Source organism: Phyllostomus hastatus, unplaced genomic scaffold (genome assembly GCF_019186645.2).
Source record: "Phyllostomus hastatus isolate PE091 unplaced genomic scaffold, TTU_PhHast_1.1 phas_contig_40, whole genome shotgun sequence".
Classification (NCBI taxonomy): Eukaryota; Metazoa; Chordata; class Mammalia; order Chiroptera; family Phyllostomidae; genus Phyllostomus; species Phyllostomus hastatus.
Window position 1 is genome coordinate 704,303 of NW_025333872.1, and position 20,048 is coordinate 724,350.

Consider the following 20,048-nt stretch of genomic DNA (forward strand, 5'->3'; position numbering starts at 1 on the left):
TTCAGAATATGCTTAGCTGAAATTCCTGAACTTTGCCTCAGGTTTGAGGTCAGTCCCATCTAAGCACCCAAGGCCTCTGCCCTGGACTTGTCCCCGCCCCCCGCCCCAGTCCCACCCCACAGTGCTCGCCACAGGTTCCACGCCACAACACCATGTCCTTCAAGGGTGACAAGACTGAGTTTGCCGTCCAGGAGTTAACTCCCTCTCCCCTACGGCCTCTTGCATGCACCAGAGCCAAGATCTTGAAACTGTTCAGTTGCAGAAGGCAGAGCCCCTAATAGCCCACACCTCACCTTTAGACAAAAGCAAAAAGGGGCCCTTTCTCAAGACCACTGTCATCAGCTGGAAAACTGTCGTCATAAATCTACAAACCCACCACATCTAGGAAGAGGCCGTGCAACCGTCCGTGGTCGTCCAGCTTGAAGCTCCCCCCCCTCAGTTCCCTGAAAACTACCAGATTGGGCCTGTAACACAAATGACATACATGGACATGGGGCTACGCAGTCTTCAGAACCCTTCACATTCACGTTGTCACTGACTCTTGGCAAACCCCCATGAGACCGGGGAGCTGAAAGGCATCAGCTTCGTTTCTCTGGTGATGGAATGACAGGACACAGGTTTGGAAGGTTTCTGGAACCAGTGATCCCCAGTCCGTAGGCCTTCCCTAGCTGGGCCTGCAGACCTCCTGGGAGGGATCCACAAACTGTATGGGCAGTAAGCACTGTGACCTGAGCAAGTTATGTGTTGCCTATAGAGGCACACCTGTTTAAATGCATCTGGATGTTCTAGTGAGAGATTAAACAAAAATTTACTTTTAAAGCTAAAGACTCATTAAAAGCAACATCTGAAAAAATGTCAGCAAGTCATTTGTCACTATATGATAGTGGCATGTTTTTAGCTCTGTGAATCAAGCAGTAAAGAAATAAGATTAAGGATTTAGTAACTCTCAAATAAAAGTAAAAACCCAAGGGCAGGTTAAGTCAGCACTAGGGTTGTCAGCAGAATGCAGGGGCTTCGAGTCCTGGCCCAACTCTCCAGGCTGTGCTCATCGAGGCAGCCCCCCCACCCCACCCCACCCCCGTTTCCTCCTGCCCCACAGTTTTGGGATAGAATCACTGGCTGTGCAATTCCAGCTGAGAAGCAAGGCCTCCTGTGAATGCCTAACACACTGCCTGGATCTTAGGAGTTCTCCACCATTTCATTCATTCATTTGGTGAGTGCCTCCAGCTCAGTGGGGAGGGTATATTTAGCCATAGAGTAAAACACTCCCTACCCTGTTTAGACAGATTTTAGCAGTACAGAACCAGAAGGCATATCATGGGTCACCTCATCCAGCCCAGAACCCAAGGTCTGGAGAGGACAGGGGTACACCAGGCCTTGCAGCAAGTTTGAAGCAGGTCAGCAGTTGGATGCCCGAGTCTCCTAACTCCCAGTCCAGTGCTTGTTTCTCCCAGCATAGTCTCTGCCGCTCGTTCTGAGGAAGAATTCTTCGTGCATCCTCAGTCTCAATAAGCCCGTAACTACAGGAGGATGCAGAACGGTCATCCACTCTTGTCTGCAGTCATGCCTGCGAAGCCCTGAATTGGGACAATTATGAAGCATCCTCAGGGTGTCCTGGCTAAAGTCACCAGTTGTTTGGATTGTTCAAGGGCGTGCTTGAATGGGAAGCACAGCTTTCAGTCTGGACTTTGTACCTCAGGGCTTGTGATGTTCTGGGAGGAGAAAAAGAACAGAAGTTTTAGCCAGAGCCCGATTATTTGTAGGTTCCACTCTGGTGACAATGGACTTCACATTAACCCATCAACATGGCATACTAGCTCCCCCTCTGGGCCTTTGTTCACACCGCACCTTCTGCCTGCCTGTCCTTTCCCCTCATCTACAGCCTCTCCATCCTCAAAATCAATGCCTGCCACCTCCTGGAAGTCTCCCAGAACCAATTTGCTTTATTGGCCTCAATTACCACTAATTGGGCATTTAATTGACATTAAATTTTGTCATCAGTAAACATTCTGTCTTCTCCACTAGCAGAACATTCCACAGGCCCCCCACAGAGCCTTGTGCACTATCTATAGGTCGCATGAATGAACGGATGAATGAATGGAACCAGAGGATGGAGTCAGGGCTCCTGAGGGTGTCAGAACTCATGTTTTTGTAATGTCTTTCCCAAAGAACTCGGATTGCTCCATAAGCTATTACTTAATCCATCTTAGGGGCCAAACCGTCTGTAATACCCCCATTCTCTGGGAGAAGACAGTGAGGCCGAGAAGAGAGAGGTCTAAGGTCAGGAGGAGTTCTCAGCAGGAGAACAAGGCAGAGCGGTGCGGAGCATTAGAATAACACGGCACAAGCATCACGGAGAAGGACCAGCTTTCTTGTGAGTCTCAGCCTGTGGCATCCGAAGCTCCTTCCAGGAGAGGAAGATGGTGTGTGAGTGGTGGTGACAGCGCTCTGGTTTCCCAGGACGCAGAAGTTCTGGGTCTGCGTGTCCCACACCAACAAACAACACTCCTTCCCTTTAAAGTCACACCCTCACTCAGTAGCTTCTGCTCTATGGAGCAGGGTCCATTGTTTGTAAGCAGGTTATCTTAAGTGGATTTGAAAGGGGAAGGGAAAATTGCTCATCAGGGTCCTCCAGAAAACATGTGAAAACTCAGACCTTTGAAAAACACGGTGGTAAGTATTATTTCTAAAGGGAGCGTCTCAGAGCCTTGGGCGAGGGAAAAGTGTGAAAACAATCAGAAGAGAGAGCAATTGCAGAGGGGAGGCTACTGTTCATCCTCCAGCCAAGGTCTGGATGGGGCGCCTCCAGGAAGCCCTCCAGAAGCAAACAGCCCATGGAGCCTTCTCATCTACCTCCACCACCCCTTATTTGAATGTGATCTAACTTTGCTTTGCTATTTAAATTTTATAGCAGTTGCAAGTTGGGAAACCAAGCAGCAGAACCTCTGGAATAATAAGAGGGCGAGCTTAGCTAGCAGCCAGCCCAGTGTTCCTTATTGATGTCAAAAAGTATGAAAACGCACACAGTTAGACACCAGGGCCAATAAGGAAAATGCAAGTAAAGCCAGTGAGGGTGTGGGGAAAGAAAACAGTCACTGTGGTATAGAATCATCTCAAAAGGCCTCAGCAAGCAGGTGGCATTTGAGCTGGACCCCAAAAGTCCTGAACTGGGCAGGGGAGAGGGGACAGTAAACAGATCCTGTCTTGACCACGACCCTGTCCTCGCTCGTCTCCTTGCTCCTCGTCGCCCTTTCTCACCTGCGGGGCCTCCCGGTTCCGGAACTGGGGGTAGCGCAGGCCCATCAGGCTGAGGGCGTTGTGACGACCGTTGGCCAAGCCAAAGGCAAACTGGTAGGGCCTCTCAGCGGGGTTCCTGTCGGACTCCGGGCAGCAGGCGCCCTGTCTACGCAGGGTGGCGGTCAGCTTTACGAGGGACGCGTCTGGGAGCTGGTAAAAAAACCTCTTAAAGCTGGGGTATCGCCTGATCTGGAAGCAGAAATGAAGGCCATCAGTGTTGCTGGCAGGCGACCCTCCTACCCACGGCTAGGCAGGTGTGCCTTGTTATCCCTGGGACGGCTCCTGGGTTCAGTTCCTCCACCGCCCACAGCCGGTCAGCGTCTGTGCTGCAAGGCCCAGCTGCAAACAGCAGGACAAAGTTGGGGGAATGGGCAGGTCTTCGGACCCAGACAACTACGTTTAAATCGCATGCACTGGCTGTGTGAGCTCTCTGAGCCTCTGCTTACTCATGTAGAAAATGGGAGGGCGACTGACTATTGCTGGGGGGAAGGATTCGGTGAGGTGGTTTATGTGAAATGTTTTGTCAGCATAGATGTGTGTGAGTTTTAGTTCCCACCCTAAACCTCCTCTTCTTCATACTTGGATGTCTTAGGTTGGGCTCCCCCTGAGGCCGACCCAGAGACAAGGTCTGAGGTGAGCTCCCACGTGTTGAGAGTGACCCCGGGAAACCCTGATGGGAAACGGAGACCTAGGATGAGGATGGGAAAGCAGCCGCACAGGCTGCAGCCCACCCCCACGGGGCACTGCAGGGACCAGCTCCTCAAAGTTCTCCCCACCCCAGGGCGAGGGGCTGGGGGCTATGTGCACCAGCTCCTGTCAGCCATTGGTTGAAGGCTACTCCTGGGGCGGAAGAGGGTGTCCAGTCTAACCTTTGTGTGGTGGCAAAGTGGCTCTGGGGCCAGTCCTCAGGCACAAGTGTTCAGGCCTGGGGAGTCGGGCTGAGCGCTGGGAGCCACCTGCAAGCCCTCCAGCTGATCGCTGCGTCAGTGACCTGAGCTCACACCCAATGACCCCTTCACCTGCGACATGTGCTTCTCCACGTAGACTGTGAGGTTTTGGGGGGCAGGAACTGTCTGTTATAGGCTACCTAGCAGGGGAGGAAAATCTAAAAGCCTCGAAGAATTGGAGACCATATAGATGCTGAAGAGTGTGCCAGGGCTGATGACCCCAATTCACATCCCTCCAGACCCACGGGGGTGGGCCCTGAGCAGCACTGCAAGGAGGGTTTGGATGGGGGGAGGTCCTGGCTGGCTGGGGAGCCACGTGAGCTTTATGTTATTGTACACTAACATTTATCTCATCTACTACGTGTGTGGCATTTTCTATATATGCACTAAACTTTGTCAAGTAGGTATTTATCTCTGTTTTGCAAAAGAGGAAACTGAGGCTCAGAGAGGTGAACAGACATGCCCAAGGTCGGCCAGATACAGAAATGGGGATTGAACCCAGGTCTCAGTGGTGAGCTGATGACGCCCCTGGGGTTGCCCTTGGGGGGACTAAGTAGTTCTTACCTGCTCCCCCAAATGGCCATCCACTTCTTGGAGAAGGGCCACCAGCTTCTGGATGATCAGCTTCTCTGAGGAAAGTAAAGGAGAATTGAAACACTATTGACAAGTTCTGCAGTAACGCGTCTACGGATTACGACTATCGCGTCTCTAATACAGAGCCCACAGATGAGTTATGAAGGGCACAGAAAAATCTTCCCTCAACGAGAGCCACAGCATGAGAGCTTCGGCTGGGTTTGCTGTATAGAAACAGAAAGGACTTCGGGCTGCTGCGCTTCACCTGTAACCATTAGACAGATGGGAAAACTGAGACCTCCCGGTGGCCCTTATCCAGGCTACCGAGTAGCACAGTCAGGAATGGGAGCTGGGACCAGGAGCAGCTAATGAGAATGCAGGGAGGGGAACTCCATGGCTACCGACGGAGCAGGAATGTGCCCATCGGCCAGGGCTATAGGCAGTGCCCTGAAGGTGGCTGCTCCTACCAAGGGTTAATTGTAAATGTGCAGGGAAATTGTCGATCCATGGTTATCAAGTATTGGCAGCTTGAAATCGGCCACAGTGGGGATGTTTATGCCACAGGAATCTTCAAAGGCTACAGATTGGGGCTTCCCTTCTTCACACGGTGCCTCCAAGAACTTGTTGGCCAGTATGCCTCTGATTATGAGACCACAGCAAACTAGGGATTTAACGAAACATTCAAGCAAACCACAGGGGTGGGGTGAAGTCATTTCCCACAGAGTAGATGGGTGTTCTCTACCTGAAAAAGGCTCTTCACCTCCAGCCCTGTCCCAACAGCCCCAGTTGGAAGGCCAACCCTATCTCCTCCCTGCCCTCAGAGTGCCCCAGATGTTTGTCAGCTGCCCTCCCAGTTCCCCGCTCAAGTACGGCCTGTGAGAGAAATATCAGTTGGTTGCCTCTTGCACGCCTCCAACGGGGAACCTGGCCCACAACCAAGGCATATGCCCTGGCCAGGGGTGAAACGAGTGACCTTTGACTTTGTGGGGCAACACCCAACCCATTGAGTCACACCCGTCGGGGCCTCAGGTCTGGCCTGTGAACTCCACGGGGCACCATCCCAGGGGACAGCAGATGGTACTAACTAGATTCACACGCTCCATCCGGCAGAGGTCTCCCTTCCGGCTTGTGGCTTCCGGCCTGGGAGGATGCTTCTGAGGATCCAACTCGTCCCCCTTCTGCAGGCGAAGGCTCCTGGAACTCAAGACCCTCCAGCTCTGAGGGCAGAAAGGGGGACGTGAGTGTGTTTGCACCCGTCTCGAGTCCGCAAGCACATCACTTCACCCAGGTTCTGACAAGCAGCCGCCCACATACATTGGCACGAGAGGGGTCCTGGTTTTCCAGGCTCTTGGGTGAGCCCCAGATCCCCTGGACCCACCTCAGAGGAGCTTACAGGACTCTATTTGTCCCCTCCAGAAATCTCATTCTTTCTTCCACCAACCCCCTCTGCCTCCTCTCTGCCCAGGAGGAAGACAGGCAAGCGAATGCACTTCCCCTTTAACTCTTCGAGGCTCTGCCGATTCACTTAGCCTGTTGGAACCTCACTTTTTCCATCTGGCCAATGGGAGTATTAAGACTGGCCTCTCAGGTTTGTGAGCTGGTTAAATGAGATAATGTGTGAACGTGGCATGGAGTGGGTGCTCCATAGACGTCATGCTAATCACTGTAAACCAGGGGACCTCGTGCTCATCAGCAAAGGACAACCCAAGGGAAGTCCTCCTTCATCAGACCTGGGTCTGGATTCTATTAGCTTTCTAGGTGACTCTGATGCACTTGTCTAATGTGCAGATGCACTGTTCTCATACCACACTCGTTTCTAAACGTGTGTGTGGTGGGACTGGGAAGTGTGTTATGAGCGGTGAGTCTGGCCAGCAGCACACTCCTCTCCCCTCCCCACGGTCCTCTCACACCTCCCCACTCTGCTCAGAGCAGAGGGCAAAAGTCAGGACTGAATGAGAGGCCATACAGCTGGCCAACCCCTGCCCTAGAGGAAGAAGCCTGGGGTCAGAGGCAGCCTGTTACCATGGTAACACCAGGCCTACTCACCAAGGCTGCTGGCGCTGGAGGGCCGATTGCCCCCAACACACAGGGCCAGATAGGTGGGCCTCTTGAGCAACCGGGATTCCGGGCTGGCGGCACCTGCAGCTCCCCCCTTCTTGGGCTCCTTGGAGCCATGCTTCTTATGAGAAAAGGCTTTTATGAAGCTGGACTTTCTCTCTTGGGACTTCTTCCTGCAGGGTGGGGTCAGGTGTTCTACAGCCACCTCTGGCTCCTGAACGTGAAGCTGCTGCGGACCAGAGGAGAGAGACTGAGTTACAGCCCTTGGCTTTGAGGAAATTGCAAGTGAGCTGAGAAAAGAGACCTGTAGCCCCTGAAACCAGACAGACCCACGGTGGCCTAGAGGGTGCAGCCCAGGAAAAAGAGCCATTGATGCTCAGAGGTGGGCAAAAGAGTGACCTGCAGCCTCAAGAAGGAGGAAGGTCAGGAGCAAGGCTAGGTGTAGAATTGGGGGAGACGCAGGGAAGTTATTACTCTGGGCAGTGGCCAGGGGGATCCACAGTGAGGGTCAGGGTTAATGGGGAACGTCCTCCTCACCTTCTCTCCCTCCGGTTCCTCCTCATCTTGGAGTAGAGCGATGATCTCCTGGATAAATTTTTCTAAAAAAGAACAAAGTAGCTCCTTACACTCTAGTAAAAGAAAAACATTTCTTTGGTCAGCCTTCATTTCCTGAGGCCCTGGGTGGGTGATTCTCATGGGGCTCCAGGGTGCTAATGAGCTTGCATTTGTGGCCACCTCAGTCCTGACCCACTGGGGACCCACCATTTCTCAGGCCCGGCCTGAGGGCAGAGCTGGTTTCAACGGAACGTACTCTCTGTCCATTCCCAGTGAGGGCACGGATGTGCTGCTCTTAGGTGTAAGGAACAGCACAGGGGCCCTACTTGGTTCCCCTCCACGACACATTTCTTTGTGAAAAGCAAACAAGGCCAAATGGAGTTAGGGGAAAGCTGGTCTTTTTTTTTAATTGATTTGAGAGAGAGACATCAATTTGTTTCTCCACTTATTTATGTATCGATTAGTTGATTCTTCTGTGTGTTCTGACTGGGGATCGAACTCACAGCCTTGGTGTATGGGGGTGATGCTCTAACCAGCTGAGCTACCCAGCCAGGGCAGAAGCAGATCTTTAAGAGTATCTTCAGACATATGGAGCCAACAGTAATTAGGACTCTAAGATCGGCTCCGCCAGTGATAAAACAATAATGACGACAGCAGCTACCCTTTGCTGAGCTTCTGTCCCACGGCCCCTACCCCTTCCTATCCTCTTTACCTCTCCTGGGGCTCTGAGCAACCATGATGATAATAATAACAATAAGTGACAGCTAACGTTTATTAACTGATTAGTACTGCTCTAAGCACTTTATCTGCATGCATTCATTTAGCGCCTCCCACAGCTCTATGAAGTCAGTACTGATATTATCCCCATTATAGTGATGAGGAAACTGAGACCAGAGATGAAGCAACTTGTCCAAGTAAATGCAGCTGGAAGAGGTCACTGTCCAAATTCAAACCCAGGCCCTAAATCACACTGTCTCCAGAGCCCATGCCATGGGCCAGTGCCTGCGGCTAATGTTGGCCCCACCGAGGAGGGCAGTTCACGTGGAGGCCAGACAGGGTGAGTAACAGCAGTCTGGTTCAGCGCCTGGACTCGGGGCCCCACGCTGCCTCCCCACCCCGCTGCACTCAGCGGGAGGTTAGGACGAGTCTCTGCCTCTTTCTGGTTGTTCCTCTTCTGCAAGTGATGGGGTTGGGCCATACATTTTCCAAGGAACCTCTGAGAAAAAGGGAGGGGTACTGACTGCATTCTGAGGCTCTGTCCAGCTGCAAGTCCTCTCCAGGTCCCCGGCCTCCTGCTTGGGTGGAAAGTTCGAAGGGACTTGGACTCCCATAATCTGTAGACAAGGCATCTTGAACTTCAGGTTCTTCCAAACCTGCATAGCACAATGAAATGGTGTGTTTTTGTTAGTTCCAAGGCTGTTAGCTACTGCAGAGACGTTAGCACAGCCGCCGCCACCCACTCCGTAGCCCGGTCATGGGGTGGTGTGGGGTGGGGCAGTGAGCTAGGGTGGACGTGGATGTGAGCTGCTGGTCAGGGCCTTTGCACTTCCACACCTGACCTCCAGGGCTTCGCTCCCTCGCCTCCCTCCCCTAGCGACCTCACCCCTCCATCAGCTTGGCTTGATCCACTAGTTGGAGAGTAAATGCCACAGAATGAGTTAACATATCCGCCAGAAGCCCCTGCATGACAGTTAACTCTTTGCTGTGAAATATCACCCCCTCTTTCTTAAAATGTAAAGTACCCGGCCCAGGGTGACCTGCTAGGCTGTTCTTCCCTGACAGCCAGGACATCCTTTCTTCCTGGTCTCTGGCTCCATCATTGATGGGCCATGACCTTGAACACATTGTTTTACCTCCCTAAGTGGCAGTTCCCTCATCTGTAAAATGAAGATAATAAAATGGCTGAGGGCAAGTATCACAGGCCAGGAGACTGAGGCACAGAGCTGGAGAATGACATAGAAAGTACAGCTCAGAGCCCAGGTCTCCTGCCTTCCAGCCTCCACTTTCCTCCTGCCTGGGCTCTGCACTGCCAGGGTGCAGAGCTGAGGCTGCAGAGAGACGAGGACGATGGGGGTCCCTGAGCACAATTTCCACTAGGGGCTTCTCGGGCTTGTCAAGGCAGTGAGGTTTCACGTGTGGTGGTGGCCCGCTGGCATCCCTTTCCTCCTCCTCAGGGCCCTCCCCATGCTGCTCAGGAAAGAGCAAAAGTCAGCTGGCCCTGCTGCTCTTCCAGTGGCCAATTCCAGCCCTGGGGAAGCCTCCAGAGCTGGAGGCAGCTGCAGTGTTGCTATGGTAACGGTAAGCCTGCTCACCAAGGCTGCTGGAGATGGAGGGCCGATGGCCCCCAACACACATGTACAGAAAGCTGGGCCTCTTGGACGGCCGGGACTCCGGGCTGGAGACATCGGCGGCCCCCGCTCTCTTGGGCTCCTCAGAGCTGTGTTTCTTATGAGAAAAGCTTTTCTTGAGGTTAGACTTCTTCTCCTGGGATTTCTTCCTGAGGGGTGGTGCTGGGTTTTGTGGAGCCACCTCTGGCTGAGAGGCTAGAAGCTGCTGTGGGGAGATGAGAGAAACTGAGTCAGGCCCCTGACCTTGAGGAGACAGAAAATCTCCCTGAGAAGCAACTCAAAAGCAACCAAATGCTTCAGGGCAGCCCCAGGCAAGGGAGGTGACAGAGCCCTCAGCAGGGGAGCTGGGAGGCCTGGAAGGACCAGGTAGGCTTGAGCAGGAGGAGGGGGAGAGGAAGGAGGAGAGTAGGTGAGGGAGGAGGTGCAGGCCCCTGGGAACCTTCCAGGCAGGTGTCTCCTCACCTCTTCTTCCCACCGGTCTCCCACTTCCCGGAGCATTTGCACTATCATCCGGATGATAGTGTCCTCTGGAAGAAAGCGAGTGACCAGTTAATCTTTCTAGATGCACAGAGAATGCTTTTTAACCACTCTCTTGGACTTCTGAGACCACCTGGGTCCTTCTGTGTTAAATGAGGGTCCTCCTAAAAGAAGCTCTTTAGGCCACAGAGGTGACAGAAGTGCCATATCCCAGAGGCTGGTCCTCCTGAGAGAAGGTTGGAAGGTCCACAGGAAGGGCACTGGGCCAAAGAAGGACATTTCATGCAGGAAATTCTAGGTCAGTCCTTCTGATAGTAAACTTGTGCCCCACTATTTCCTTAGAACTACACAGATCTGTGAATGTCTGCTTTGGGTTCAGCAAGCTGTGTGACCTTGGGTAAAGTTCGTAATCTCTCTGGGCCTTCATCTCCTCCCCTGTGAAATGTGGAGCATAATCCCTGTTCTGCTTCCCTCGGAAGACGGTCAGGCTGTCCAATGAGAGGCCGTGCTGGGAAATACTTTGCAAGGCTAATGCTGACATTCCAACCTGCAATATGGCCTGAGGTGGGGCTAGAGGAAGGAGGGACCCCAGCCCACACGACACAGACAGCCTGCCTCAGTGATGCCTCCACCACACTGCCAAGTCTTAGCAGAGAAACCACAAGCAACATCAATGATTTCCCTTGATACCCCACCCCACATCTGCAAAGACACTCGCTCAGAGTGGCCTCTGCTAGCTGCCAGCTAGCTGATGAGTGTACACGGAAGGAGGTACACATGAGAGTCCCTGTACCCAGGGCGTCTGCAGACTGTTTCGCCCCTCACTCCCCTCATTTATAAATCGTTCTTGGTTGTTACTCCTTGACTCAGTCTACCAGATGATTTCCTCTCACATGAGAAAACAGAATGTAAAATAAACATCCTTCCCAATAACCAACTGAACATCTTTTAGTTATTCTTTGACAGGTGAATTTAAAGATCCTCTGTTTTGTATCTTTAAAAATATGCCTGTTCTTTACAAAGAATTAGATTAATGGAACATTATTGATTTTATTAGGGGCAATGACCAGACTGTGGTTGTGTATGAGACTGTCCCATTTCTTGGTGACCTGTGCTTAAGTATTTAAGAGTGAAGCATTATTTTACTAAAAATGGTTCAACAACAGAAGTACACATGCACGCATGCAAAGCAAAGCAAATATGGCCAGCTGTTAACAACTGTGAGTATATGAGTATGCAGAGAACTGTTCTTTCCACTCTTCTGTATATTTAAATATATATAAATTCTATATTCCTCTAAATTGCTTTTACAAATTTAAAGACACACCCAAAACATCCCATGCTTATGAACACACAAGCGGGAGCGTCTGCCAGTGGCGGTTCTCACTCCCAAGGCTCCCTTCTGTGAAACTCTAAAAATAAGTAAATGTGTCCAGAAGCACCAGAAGGGGCAAGATCAGCACGTGCATTTTGAGAGTGACTATTGAAGCTCTAAGTGGTCATCCAGAGCAATCTGTCTTATTGGGCAGTGGCCACCCCAGCTGCAGGCAAAGGGAGCACAGTAGCTTCTGACTCACTGTCAAGCTTTTTGAGGTCCTCTTCCTGACAGCGGCCCGTGGCTTGGGAAGAAGACGCCGAGACACCAGCATCCTGGCCTTGGATGAGCAAGGACTGGTAGACACCAGTATCCTCCCCGCCTGGAACAAAGACGAAAGCAAGTGTGGGTGGGGGTGGGGGGCATAAGGGTATGTCAGTAACATTCTTCTGACACAAGGAAACAGCACAGAATTCCCAGCAGGAGGGCACTGCTGTAGCCAGCTCTAGTCCTGACCAAAACTTCAGAAACACACCACGATTTCCATCTGAAAAGAAGCTGCCTCAAGCCAGACGTCCTTCCCTACACCCCCAAAATATCCTGGATCTTCCTTGGGTCTCCTCTCTCCATTTCAACGCGCTCACTTTTCGATGCTCCGGGGCAAAGCTCCATCTCCCTCCACGTGGCTATGGGCATTCAACTCCAGGATGCTAGGAGTCAGAAAAGGAAGGCACCTTGGGGACCAGCTCCTTTTTGCAGATAAGAAATCAAAGGTTCTAGAGAGGAGCAGCAACTTGCTCAGAATCACACAGCAAGCTTATTCCCGAGAGAGCCAAGTCCAGAAGTGGCACCCCAGGAGCTGGCTCTGTCCCTGACACCTGCCCCAGCCCTCACAGGTGGACTATGTGGAGGGCAGGGCTTCCATCCTCACTTCACTCCCTGCTTTCCCCTTCCTCCCTGGTCCATGTTTAAAGTAATCAGCAGTAACAGCTATCATTCATTGAGCACTTTCCACGTGCCAGCTCTGGGCCACAGCCACTCCCAAAATGCTAAGGCTCAGAAAGGAAAGTCACCAGCCCCTAGTCACATAGCTAGTTGGTGGTAGAAATGCCTCAAAGAAGTTACACGGTGCTGTCATTCCTGATAGCTGTCCTGCCTTCCAGGTCCCCTCTTTTGAGAGGTTTGAGGAGCCAGCTTAGAGCACACTAGCCTTTGCGGGTGGGGCAATGGAGTTACCATAGAAACAGACACATTCTGCTCACCCCTGAGTCCCGGCCCCTGGTCAGCCTCTTCAGAGCGTGAGACAGCAGCCGTCTGGGGCAGCGCTGCCTCTTGGCCTTGGACTTCCTGACCTTGGACCCCCCTGGTTTGCTCATCAGCATGTTTCTTGTGACTGTGTTTCTTGCGGCTGGTCTTCTTGTCGTGGGCTTTCTTTCTGGGAGCTGGCTCCCCCGGTAACTCGGGGGCTTCTGCGGGCTGGGGGAGGCCCTCCTTCCCCTTTGCTCTTCTGTTGGCCTTTTCTCTGGTCTCCTCGGGGCCTGTCCTCAGGAAGAAGTTCATCACGGTCTTCAGCAACCCCTGCTGGGCCCGACTCTGGGCCTTGTCCTTCTTGGCATCCTTCGGAGGTCTCTGCTCCCTGGGGAGAAACTCCTTGGTCCCCTCCTGGCTGAGGGCTGTGCCTGTGGTGCCTGGAGCCGCCGAATCCCTTGGGCTCTTGGGATGCCTGCTCCCGTCACTGGCGCTCCTGGGAAGCGCCTGTCTGGAGGAGGCCGTGGGCAGGGAAGAGCCCTGGCAGCCGCACGACTCTGAGTCCTTCCTGGGGTTCGGTGATCTGTCCAGGGACCTGGCTCTTCTCACAGACAGGGGCTTCCGGGGGCCCTGCGGATGCTCCATTGTGCTACAACCAAAACAAACAGCTTCCTTAGAAGAGCCTACTGGAGACTGCCCGGGTGGCCAGCATGCTGACCGGTGCACGAATACACCCTGCCCACCGGCCCAGGGATCTCAGCCCTCAAGGCCATTGGCCTATTTTCATTCCTCAACAACCCTAGCAGGGAGGTGTGTCCTCACCCCATTTTCCAGGGGAAGAAACTGAGCTATAGGAGGTTGTGCACCAGAACTCACTGTGCCCTCCCCCTCCCACCCCTGGGCCCCCAGAAGGAGCACAGCCCTGCCAACACTTTGATCTGAGTCCATGGAGACTGATTTTGGACTTCGGACTGGAACTGTGGGACAGGTAGTTCAAGTCGCTCCAAAGCCCTGGAGCGTGTGCCATGCTGTTGCAGCAGCGCAGGAAATAAACACAGGCGGAGCAAGAGGCCCAGGCCTGCGCTTTAAATGGCAACTCTGTTCTTCCAGTTGCTCAAGACAAAAATGTGAAGTCACCCCTGACTCCTTGTTTCTCTCGCTCCCCAAATCTGATCCACCGGCAAAGCTTATTGGCTCCACTTTCAACTGTGTCCAGACCTCGGTCGCCATGTCCCCTCACCTCTTCCACCTCCACTCACCGGGACTCTTTCAACCACCTCCTAACCGGTCTCCTGCTCTACTCTTGTCCCCCTCGCAGCGATTTCTCCTCTCTGCGCCCCGGGGCATATCCACCATGGGTTAGAGAAGGCGACTCTCCTTCCTTCAGTGGCTCCCCTATTGCTCAGAGTCAAAGTCAAAGTCCTGGCAAGACCTCATGACCTGGTCTCATTAGCTGTCCAGTCACCTCTCACTCTCTCCACTCTAGTCACACAGCCCTGCTCGCCTTCAGACCCACTCTGCCTCTTTCTAGAACATTCTTCCTCAAGACAGCCTTATAATTTGTTCCCTCCCTTCCTTCAGGAAATCTGCTGAAATGCCACCTTCCCATAGAGATCCTCCCTGTGCACCCCGCATCAGCACATCCTCCCCCCCTTACCCCAATGTTTACCCGTTTGTTGTCTGAGCCTCTCCACCTTGGTCTGTTGTACTAGGCCTTGCTTCCTGAGTGCCCAGAACAAGGACCGTACATTGGTGGCACTCAGGAAGCACTCATTAAACAAATGAATAATGTGTACCACACGCTGCACCCTGCACAATACGTAAGGCATCTCTGGTCGTGTGGTAACACATGATAGATGTCCCGCAGCAGTGGGGTCCCCTTGGCTGCGCGCAGGACGCACTGCCTGTGGAGGGACAGAGGAATCAGCTCCTCCCCGCAGTGCTCAAGCAGCCCGCGTGCAGACAGTTCACTTCTGTGTCTCTAATCTGAAACCCCCCGGACTTTCCAGTTTTTCCAAAGTTGTTTGGAAACCCTTTGCCCTTTGGTGGAAGATAAACAAAAAATAAAATATGGTTTGAATCCCAAACCCAAGTTCCCAGAGATTCCTGTGGAGTTTAGATTCATGGATGGACTGCTCTAGTTTGTAATTATAGACTTATCATGCATTTACTAAGTATAATTTAGTGTATTTGTACTATATATTATGTATGTATTTACATCTTACCTCCTGCAGGTACTCATTCATTTATTTTAAAATGTACTCTATTACAATGTCCAGCTTAGTGACGAGAATAAGAATCTAAAATTGTGATTTTAGACGTGGAGGAATTCATGTGAATGTGAGGAAGATGCGTAAAGAGAGAGATACATAAAGGCATGGGGGAACAAGGGGCAGTTTGACAGTGACAGCGACATTCGGGATGACTTCCCTCCTTCAAGCACGGGCCTGGGGCGCAAGGACCAGGCAGGATGGCCGGGGGCCAGTGGCTGCCACCGGCACTGCTGCGCGCCCACTTGTGGAAGTGGGCAGCCGTGGAGGGAGTGACGAAATGGGCCAGGGAGAAGGCAGGCAACTTGGAAGGCTTTATCTGTTGTTTAATGTCCCTTACGAGGCACGTCTGAGTCACACAAAAACTTTTAGCAGTGCAGGCAGTGCCTTACGTGCGGCGCAGACCGGCGCTCTGGAAAGCCTCAGAGCCTGCCCTCGCGTTGTGCCTCCGAAACACAGCGTGGAGCGGGATAAGGGCAAGAAATCATAGGAGAAAATTTTTTTCTTTCTTCTCAGTTATTTTTTTTCAGTTATATTTGTTTTTTCAACAAACATTTACTAAGCTCCTGTATGTACCGGAACTACGCTCCGTGCTAGGGAAGCAACAAGGAGCAAGATGCCGGCGGCCCCTCCCGGAGACGGCTCCGGCCTTCGGGGGGCGGCGCGCAGCGTGAGTGCGTGGGGCTGGCCGTGACCTCTGTCTCCCCGATCCACCTCTCTTTAGTGACACATGGTTTAAAGGGAAGAAAAATTTAGGTAAAGCTCTGTTTGATTTTGAAGTCTAAGTAAGCTGGGCCGGAAAGATTTGCTGAATGGCGTCAGGCCCTCGCTGATTTTCCCGCACGTTCCTGTGCTCGGGACCACACAGCACACCCTTGCCGGACTCAGCCCCTCCGCCCCCTGCACACACTTGGCTTGTGGGAGCCTGCGGCGTGGAGGGCTGGAGCATCTTTCCCTAGCTAATGAAAAAAAGAGTCGCAGTAATCTTTTCAAAACCTGTCGTTGCTATGGAAACCGTTTTTGCCATTGCTGATGATGGCAGTCATTCAAAGGACACGCCGCCACCTCTAGTCAGAGCACCACTACATCACCAACAGTGATGTTTTTTCAAGAATACTGTGTTGATTTGGTCACCCCCTCCCTGGAACAGCAATGCTCTGAGCCCAGGAGGAGGTGGGGGAGAGGGGAGGAGCAGTTGCAGCCGCGGAGGCAGGGGAGGCAGGTGGGTGACGTGAAACCCTGGCCATACGAGATTGTTTCCCAGTGAAGAGAGACTCCAGGACCTCCCATGGCCTCCTAATTCCAAATCTGCCCCCCTCCCCCAGCAGCTGCAGCATTTGCTACCACATCCACCCTCTTCTTCCTGCAAACTCTTTCCTGGGCAGCTGTGACTAAGCTCAGCCTGGCTCCCCTCCCACTTATCTGATGCTCCTTCTCCTTAAAGTTCAAAGAGTCTGCCTTCCAGCCTTGGGACCAGGGTTAGGAGAGTGTGGCTGGAGGGCAAGCCTGCCCACCCCAGGTAGGCGGTCTGGAAGAGCCTCTCTTGCCCACGAGTCCTCAGACTTCAGCACCGCTAAGCCCAGAGAAGTCTGTGTTTTCTCTCACACACACACACCAGATTCTGTGTGTGCTGAAATGAGATCCTTCCAGACATTCGATGCCTGTCCAGAATTCATCAACACAAAACTTTCTCTTTCCTTCCTCTTTTTTCTTGTTCTGCCCCCCTGTTTTGCCTCAGGGGCCACCCACGTGCCACCTGGTTATAGGGGAGGGACATGCTTCCAGACCAGTGACCCCAAGGCAGCAGCAGATCCTCCCAGCAGGGAAGCCCAGCTGCTCTTGTAAACCTGTTTGGCACCTTGGCAGAACATGGGTGCAGAGCGAAGTTCAAGTCTGCTCGGAAACACCCAGGTGATCTACAGACCCAGGCCCTCCGGTGAGACACGCCCACAGAGCCGCCCCTGAGTCACTGTGGAGCCGAAGTCTGGCGATTTTTCCCAAGCCTGCTGCCATTTGGGTTTATTATCTTAGTATACGCTGACCTCATCCGTACACAATTCTCTCATTTACTCATCCCGCTGGGTTACTCTGTAACTGCTCAGGCGCCCAGCGGGTTTCCTAGGTCTGCCGCTGCACGCCCCACCCCTGCACCCCACAGAGCGGGACCGAGCAGATAACCAGCCACTGTGTGTGTGGCACACGTGTGGGCCCCATGTCAACGCCCTTGGACACCCCACTCTGCACGGAATGTTTGTGTCCCTCCCCCCAAATACATTGTTAAATTCTAACGCCCAGTGAGTTGGTGGGGACATGAGCAGGTGGGGCCTTTGGGAGGTGACTAGGTCACTGGAGCAGAGCCCAGTGAGCCAGAGCAGTGTCTTTACAAAGGACACCCCCGAGGGCCCCCTTGCTTCTTCCATTACGTAACCCGCTCACCCACATGCTGCCACGTGGCACCCAGAATGCCCTTTCACCTGCGTATCTCACTCTGTCCTGGCCCTGCCCCAGCAATCAGACAGGCTGCAGCAGGGAACAGAGGCTCCAAAGGGTTAAGAGACTTGCCCAAGGTCCCACAGCCGAAGCGGAGAGAGTTGGCGCTTAAATCCACTTCTCGGGGTTCTAAATACTTTATTGTCTCTCCTACACCGAGGGGCCTCCAGTAAATGCAGACACACACACACCGACTTAGAGGTGAGCAAATCTGCTATTTCGCACCGACAGAGATAACTACATCTACTCACACTGACTCACACGCCACGTGTGCCCAGGCAAAGACACACCTGTGCCCCGGAGGTAGACATTGTGCGCACAGGGCAGGGCTCACACACCCCAGCGTGGAGGGTCAAGGCTGCACCCAGAGCTCACGTTCGTTTCTCTTCAGCACAGGTGGCCCCACAGATGCTCCAAAGCCCTAGAGTGAGAGCCTTTCTCTTTGGAGCTCAAAGCCTTCAGCCCAGGCTCCCTCAGCGGTGTGGGTCCCCCCACAGGTCACACCTCCCCACGTGCAGGGGAACAAGGGGCCTCCTGGGGAGACACTCAACCTCCACAGGCCTGACTCTCTTGGGGGACAAGGTGGTCACCTCTTCCCTCAACACTGTACGCATCTCGCTCCCATGCCCAGCTCCCAGGTACTGGATGGTAACAACTCGATGTATTGCTTCTCCTTGGTGAGGTCCCTAGCAGGGTCCCACAGGACCTGACAGGTGGCCAGCCCCATGTCCCGCCATGTAGGACTCCTTTCTGCCCCTTCCCCAGAAGACAGACGTGCAGCCCCCGGTGGAACGCCTCCTACAACAGGAACTCACCGCCCTTGGAGGCGGAACAGTCTATGGTCAGCCAGCATGGGTTTGAAGGAAAGTCCTCCTCATACCCCTGAGGAGAGGTCACACCAGCCCTCGGGTTCTGCCTGTTTCTGTCCCTAAGCCCTGGTTGTCCAGGTCTCCCTGGACAGTCACACTGCTTCTAGACCCCTTGCCCTTCCCTGGGTCCTTCTCCACTTAAGAACGAGAGGCCCGGATGGAGGGCTCCAGGTCCTGCTGGGCTCTGCACGTGAAGCCTCGGGTCACAGGGCCATCTGAGCAGCCACGTGACAGCACTGGGGGTGTCGGCTCTGCCTGGGCCGCCCCACAGCTCAGGGTAAGGTGTGGACTTTGACCATCTGCCCATTCCTTATAGTTACATGAAACTATCACCTGGTGCCTAGTTTCCAGAAGGTTGGGGATGTGCATCTTTTGAGAAGCTTTCAAACCCTCAAAGAATGAACTCCCTACGGGTGAGCATAAGGCACTAAGAGCCAGCAGCAGGCAGACTTGGAGGGGGCAGGGGGCATCGCTCACAAAGCTGGAGGATGTCAGCGACGGCCAGCGCTCCCCTCCATCCCACACTGAGGTTTGTGCTCCAGGGTGCCCACCCCCACCCCCATCCGCTTTAATCTTTTATCCCAGATGCCAGTGTGATGGTCCTCTTCCAATTCCAGTCAGAGCAGCAGGTCCCCAGAATTCTTTTCATAAGATCTCCCTGTCCTTAAACTAACTTCCAAAAACCTTAAAATCTAAACCTTAATCCAGCCATAGGCAATGATGTCACTTCCCTTTTACATGTTTTCCTTTTAGTACATATTTTCTCAGAAAGTCTGTTCTCTGACCTGTGCAACATCCTACAGAAGAATGAGCAGGTGAAGTATGGAACGCCATCCCATTCTGCAAATGAGGAAACCGAGTCCCAAGAAAGTAGTGTTCCTTGCTCAGGGTTGCCGGGCTAAGTAAGCAGCAGGGCTGGGACTGGGGTTCAGAGCTTATAGGTCCTTATAGAGCTTATATAGAGCTTATATAGAGCTTATAGGTTTGTTCGGAGGTCTTCACATGACGCCCGGCTGAGATCACATCATTGAGCCCTACTCTGTCTTCCTAGAGACTAGGGGACCGAGGCCTGGGGAGGGCCCGGCAAGCGAGAAGCAATAATGGGACTGGACCCAGGGTCTGACTCCTGGCTCTACACTACTTTCAGGACCCCATATTACTTACCCACTGCTCCAGGCCCCTAAGGAAAGTGTATCGTTCAACTAACCTTGGACCTCGAAAGTTGCTTCTGTCCCAGTACACCCTTGGCCAGGACCTCCGGACCAGGCGGCTCTGTGCTGGGACTCTGAGAGTCTGAGCTGCAAGAAGTTGTATCCAATGAGGGATCGTAGGCCCAGGTCTCCCAGGGAGGAGATGCTGCTGTGGATACTGCCAGCGTCCAGAGCACCTGAGAAGATGCTTTGGTCATAGTCCTATTTAAGTGCCTCCCAAGAGCTGAGCTCACGGGCAGCCAGCCCAGGGGCCGCCCACTATATCTTGTCCCATCCTCATGCTGCTTCTGGTTCCTCTAAATATAGGAGGCTTACCTCAGCTGCCCTGGAAAAAAAACAAACAAACAGTTTCGCTTGACAACTTCCTTATTACTCTCAAACCCAACAAGA

General features: G+C 53.0%; 1 protein-coding gene across 2 annotated transcripts; it reads right to left on the reverse strand.

Moving 5' to 3' along the window:
* Nucleotides 1–1,096: 1,096 nt before the first annotated feature.
* On the reverse strand, nt 1,097–19,847 carry BNIP5 (BCL2 interacting protein 5). Of its 2 annotated transcripts, none has more exons than XM_045843693.1 (12): nt 19,655–19,847; nt 12,833–13,467; nt 11,833–11,952; nt 10,241–10,305; nt 9,743–9,983; nt 8,672–8,803; nt 7,413–7,474; nt 6,864–7,104; nt 5,903–6,034; nt 4,809–4,873; nt 3,259–3,486; nt 1,097–1,712 (listed from the first exon to the last, which is right to left on the reverse strand). In XM_045843693.1, the coding sequence occupies exons 2-12, from the start codon at nt 13,461–13,463 to the stop codon at nt 1,677–1,679; spliced, it is 1,953 nt and encodes a 650-aa protein (XP_045699649.1). In that variant the 5' UTR covers nt 13,464–13,467; nt 19,655–19,847; the 3' UTR covers nt 1,097–1,676. The 2 variants fall into 2 exon arrangements, with proteins under 2 accessions (XP_045699649.1, XP_045699648.1); XM_045843692.1 differs by having other exon boundaries at nt 6,864–7,101; nt 19,655–19,779.
* Between the last annotated feature and the right edge of the window lie 201 nt (nt 19,848–20,048).

Bases quoted from the DNA above. Each gene is read 5' to 3' on its own strand.
- BNIP5 (XM_045843693.1), bottom strand. From the start codon at position 13,463: ATGGAGCATCCGCAGGGCCCCCGGAAGCCCCTGTCTGTGAGAAGAGCC. The intron at 10,306-11,832 runs GTGAGTCAGAAG...GCTTTCTTCCAG, and splicing joins GGACCTCAAAAAGCTTGACA to AGGACACTATCATCCGGATG. The intron at 9,984-10,240 runs GTGAGGAGACAC...ATCTCCCCACAG, and splicing joins GAGACCGGTGGGAAGAAGAG to CAGCTTCTAGCCTCTCAGCC.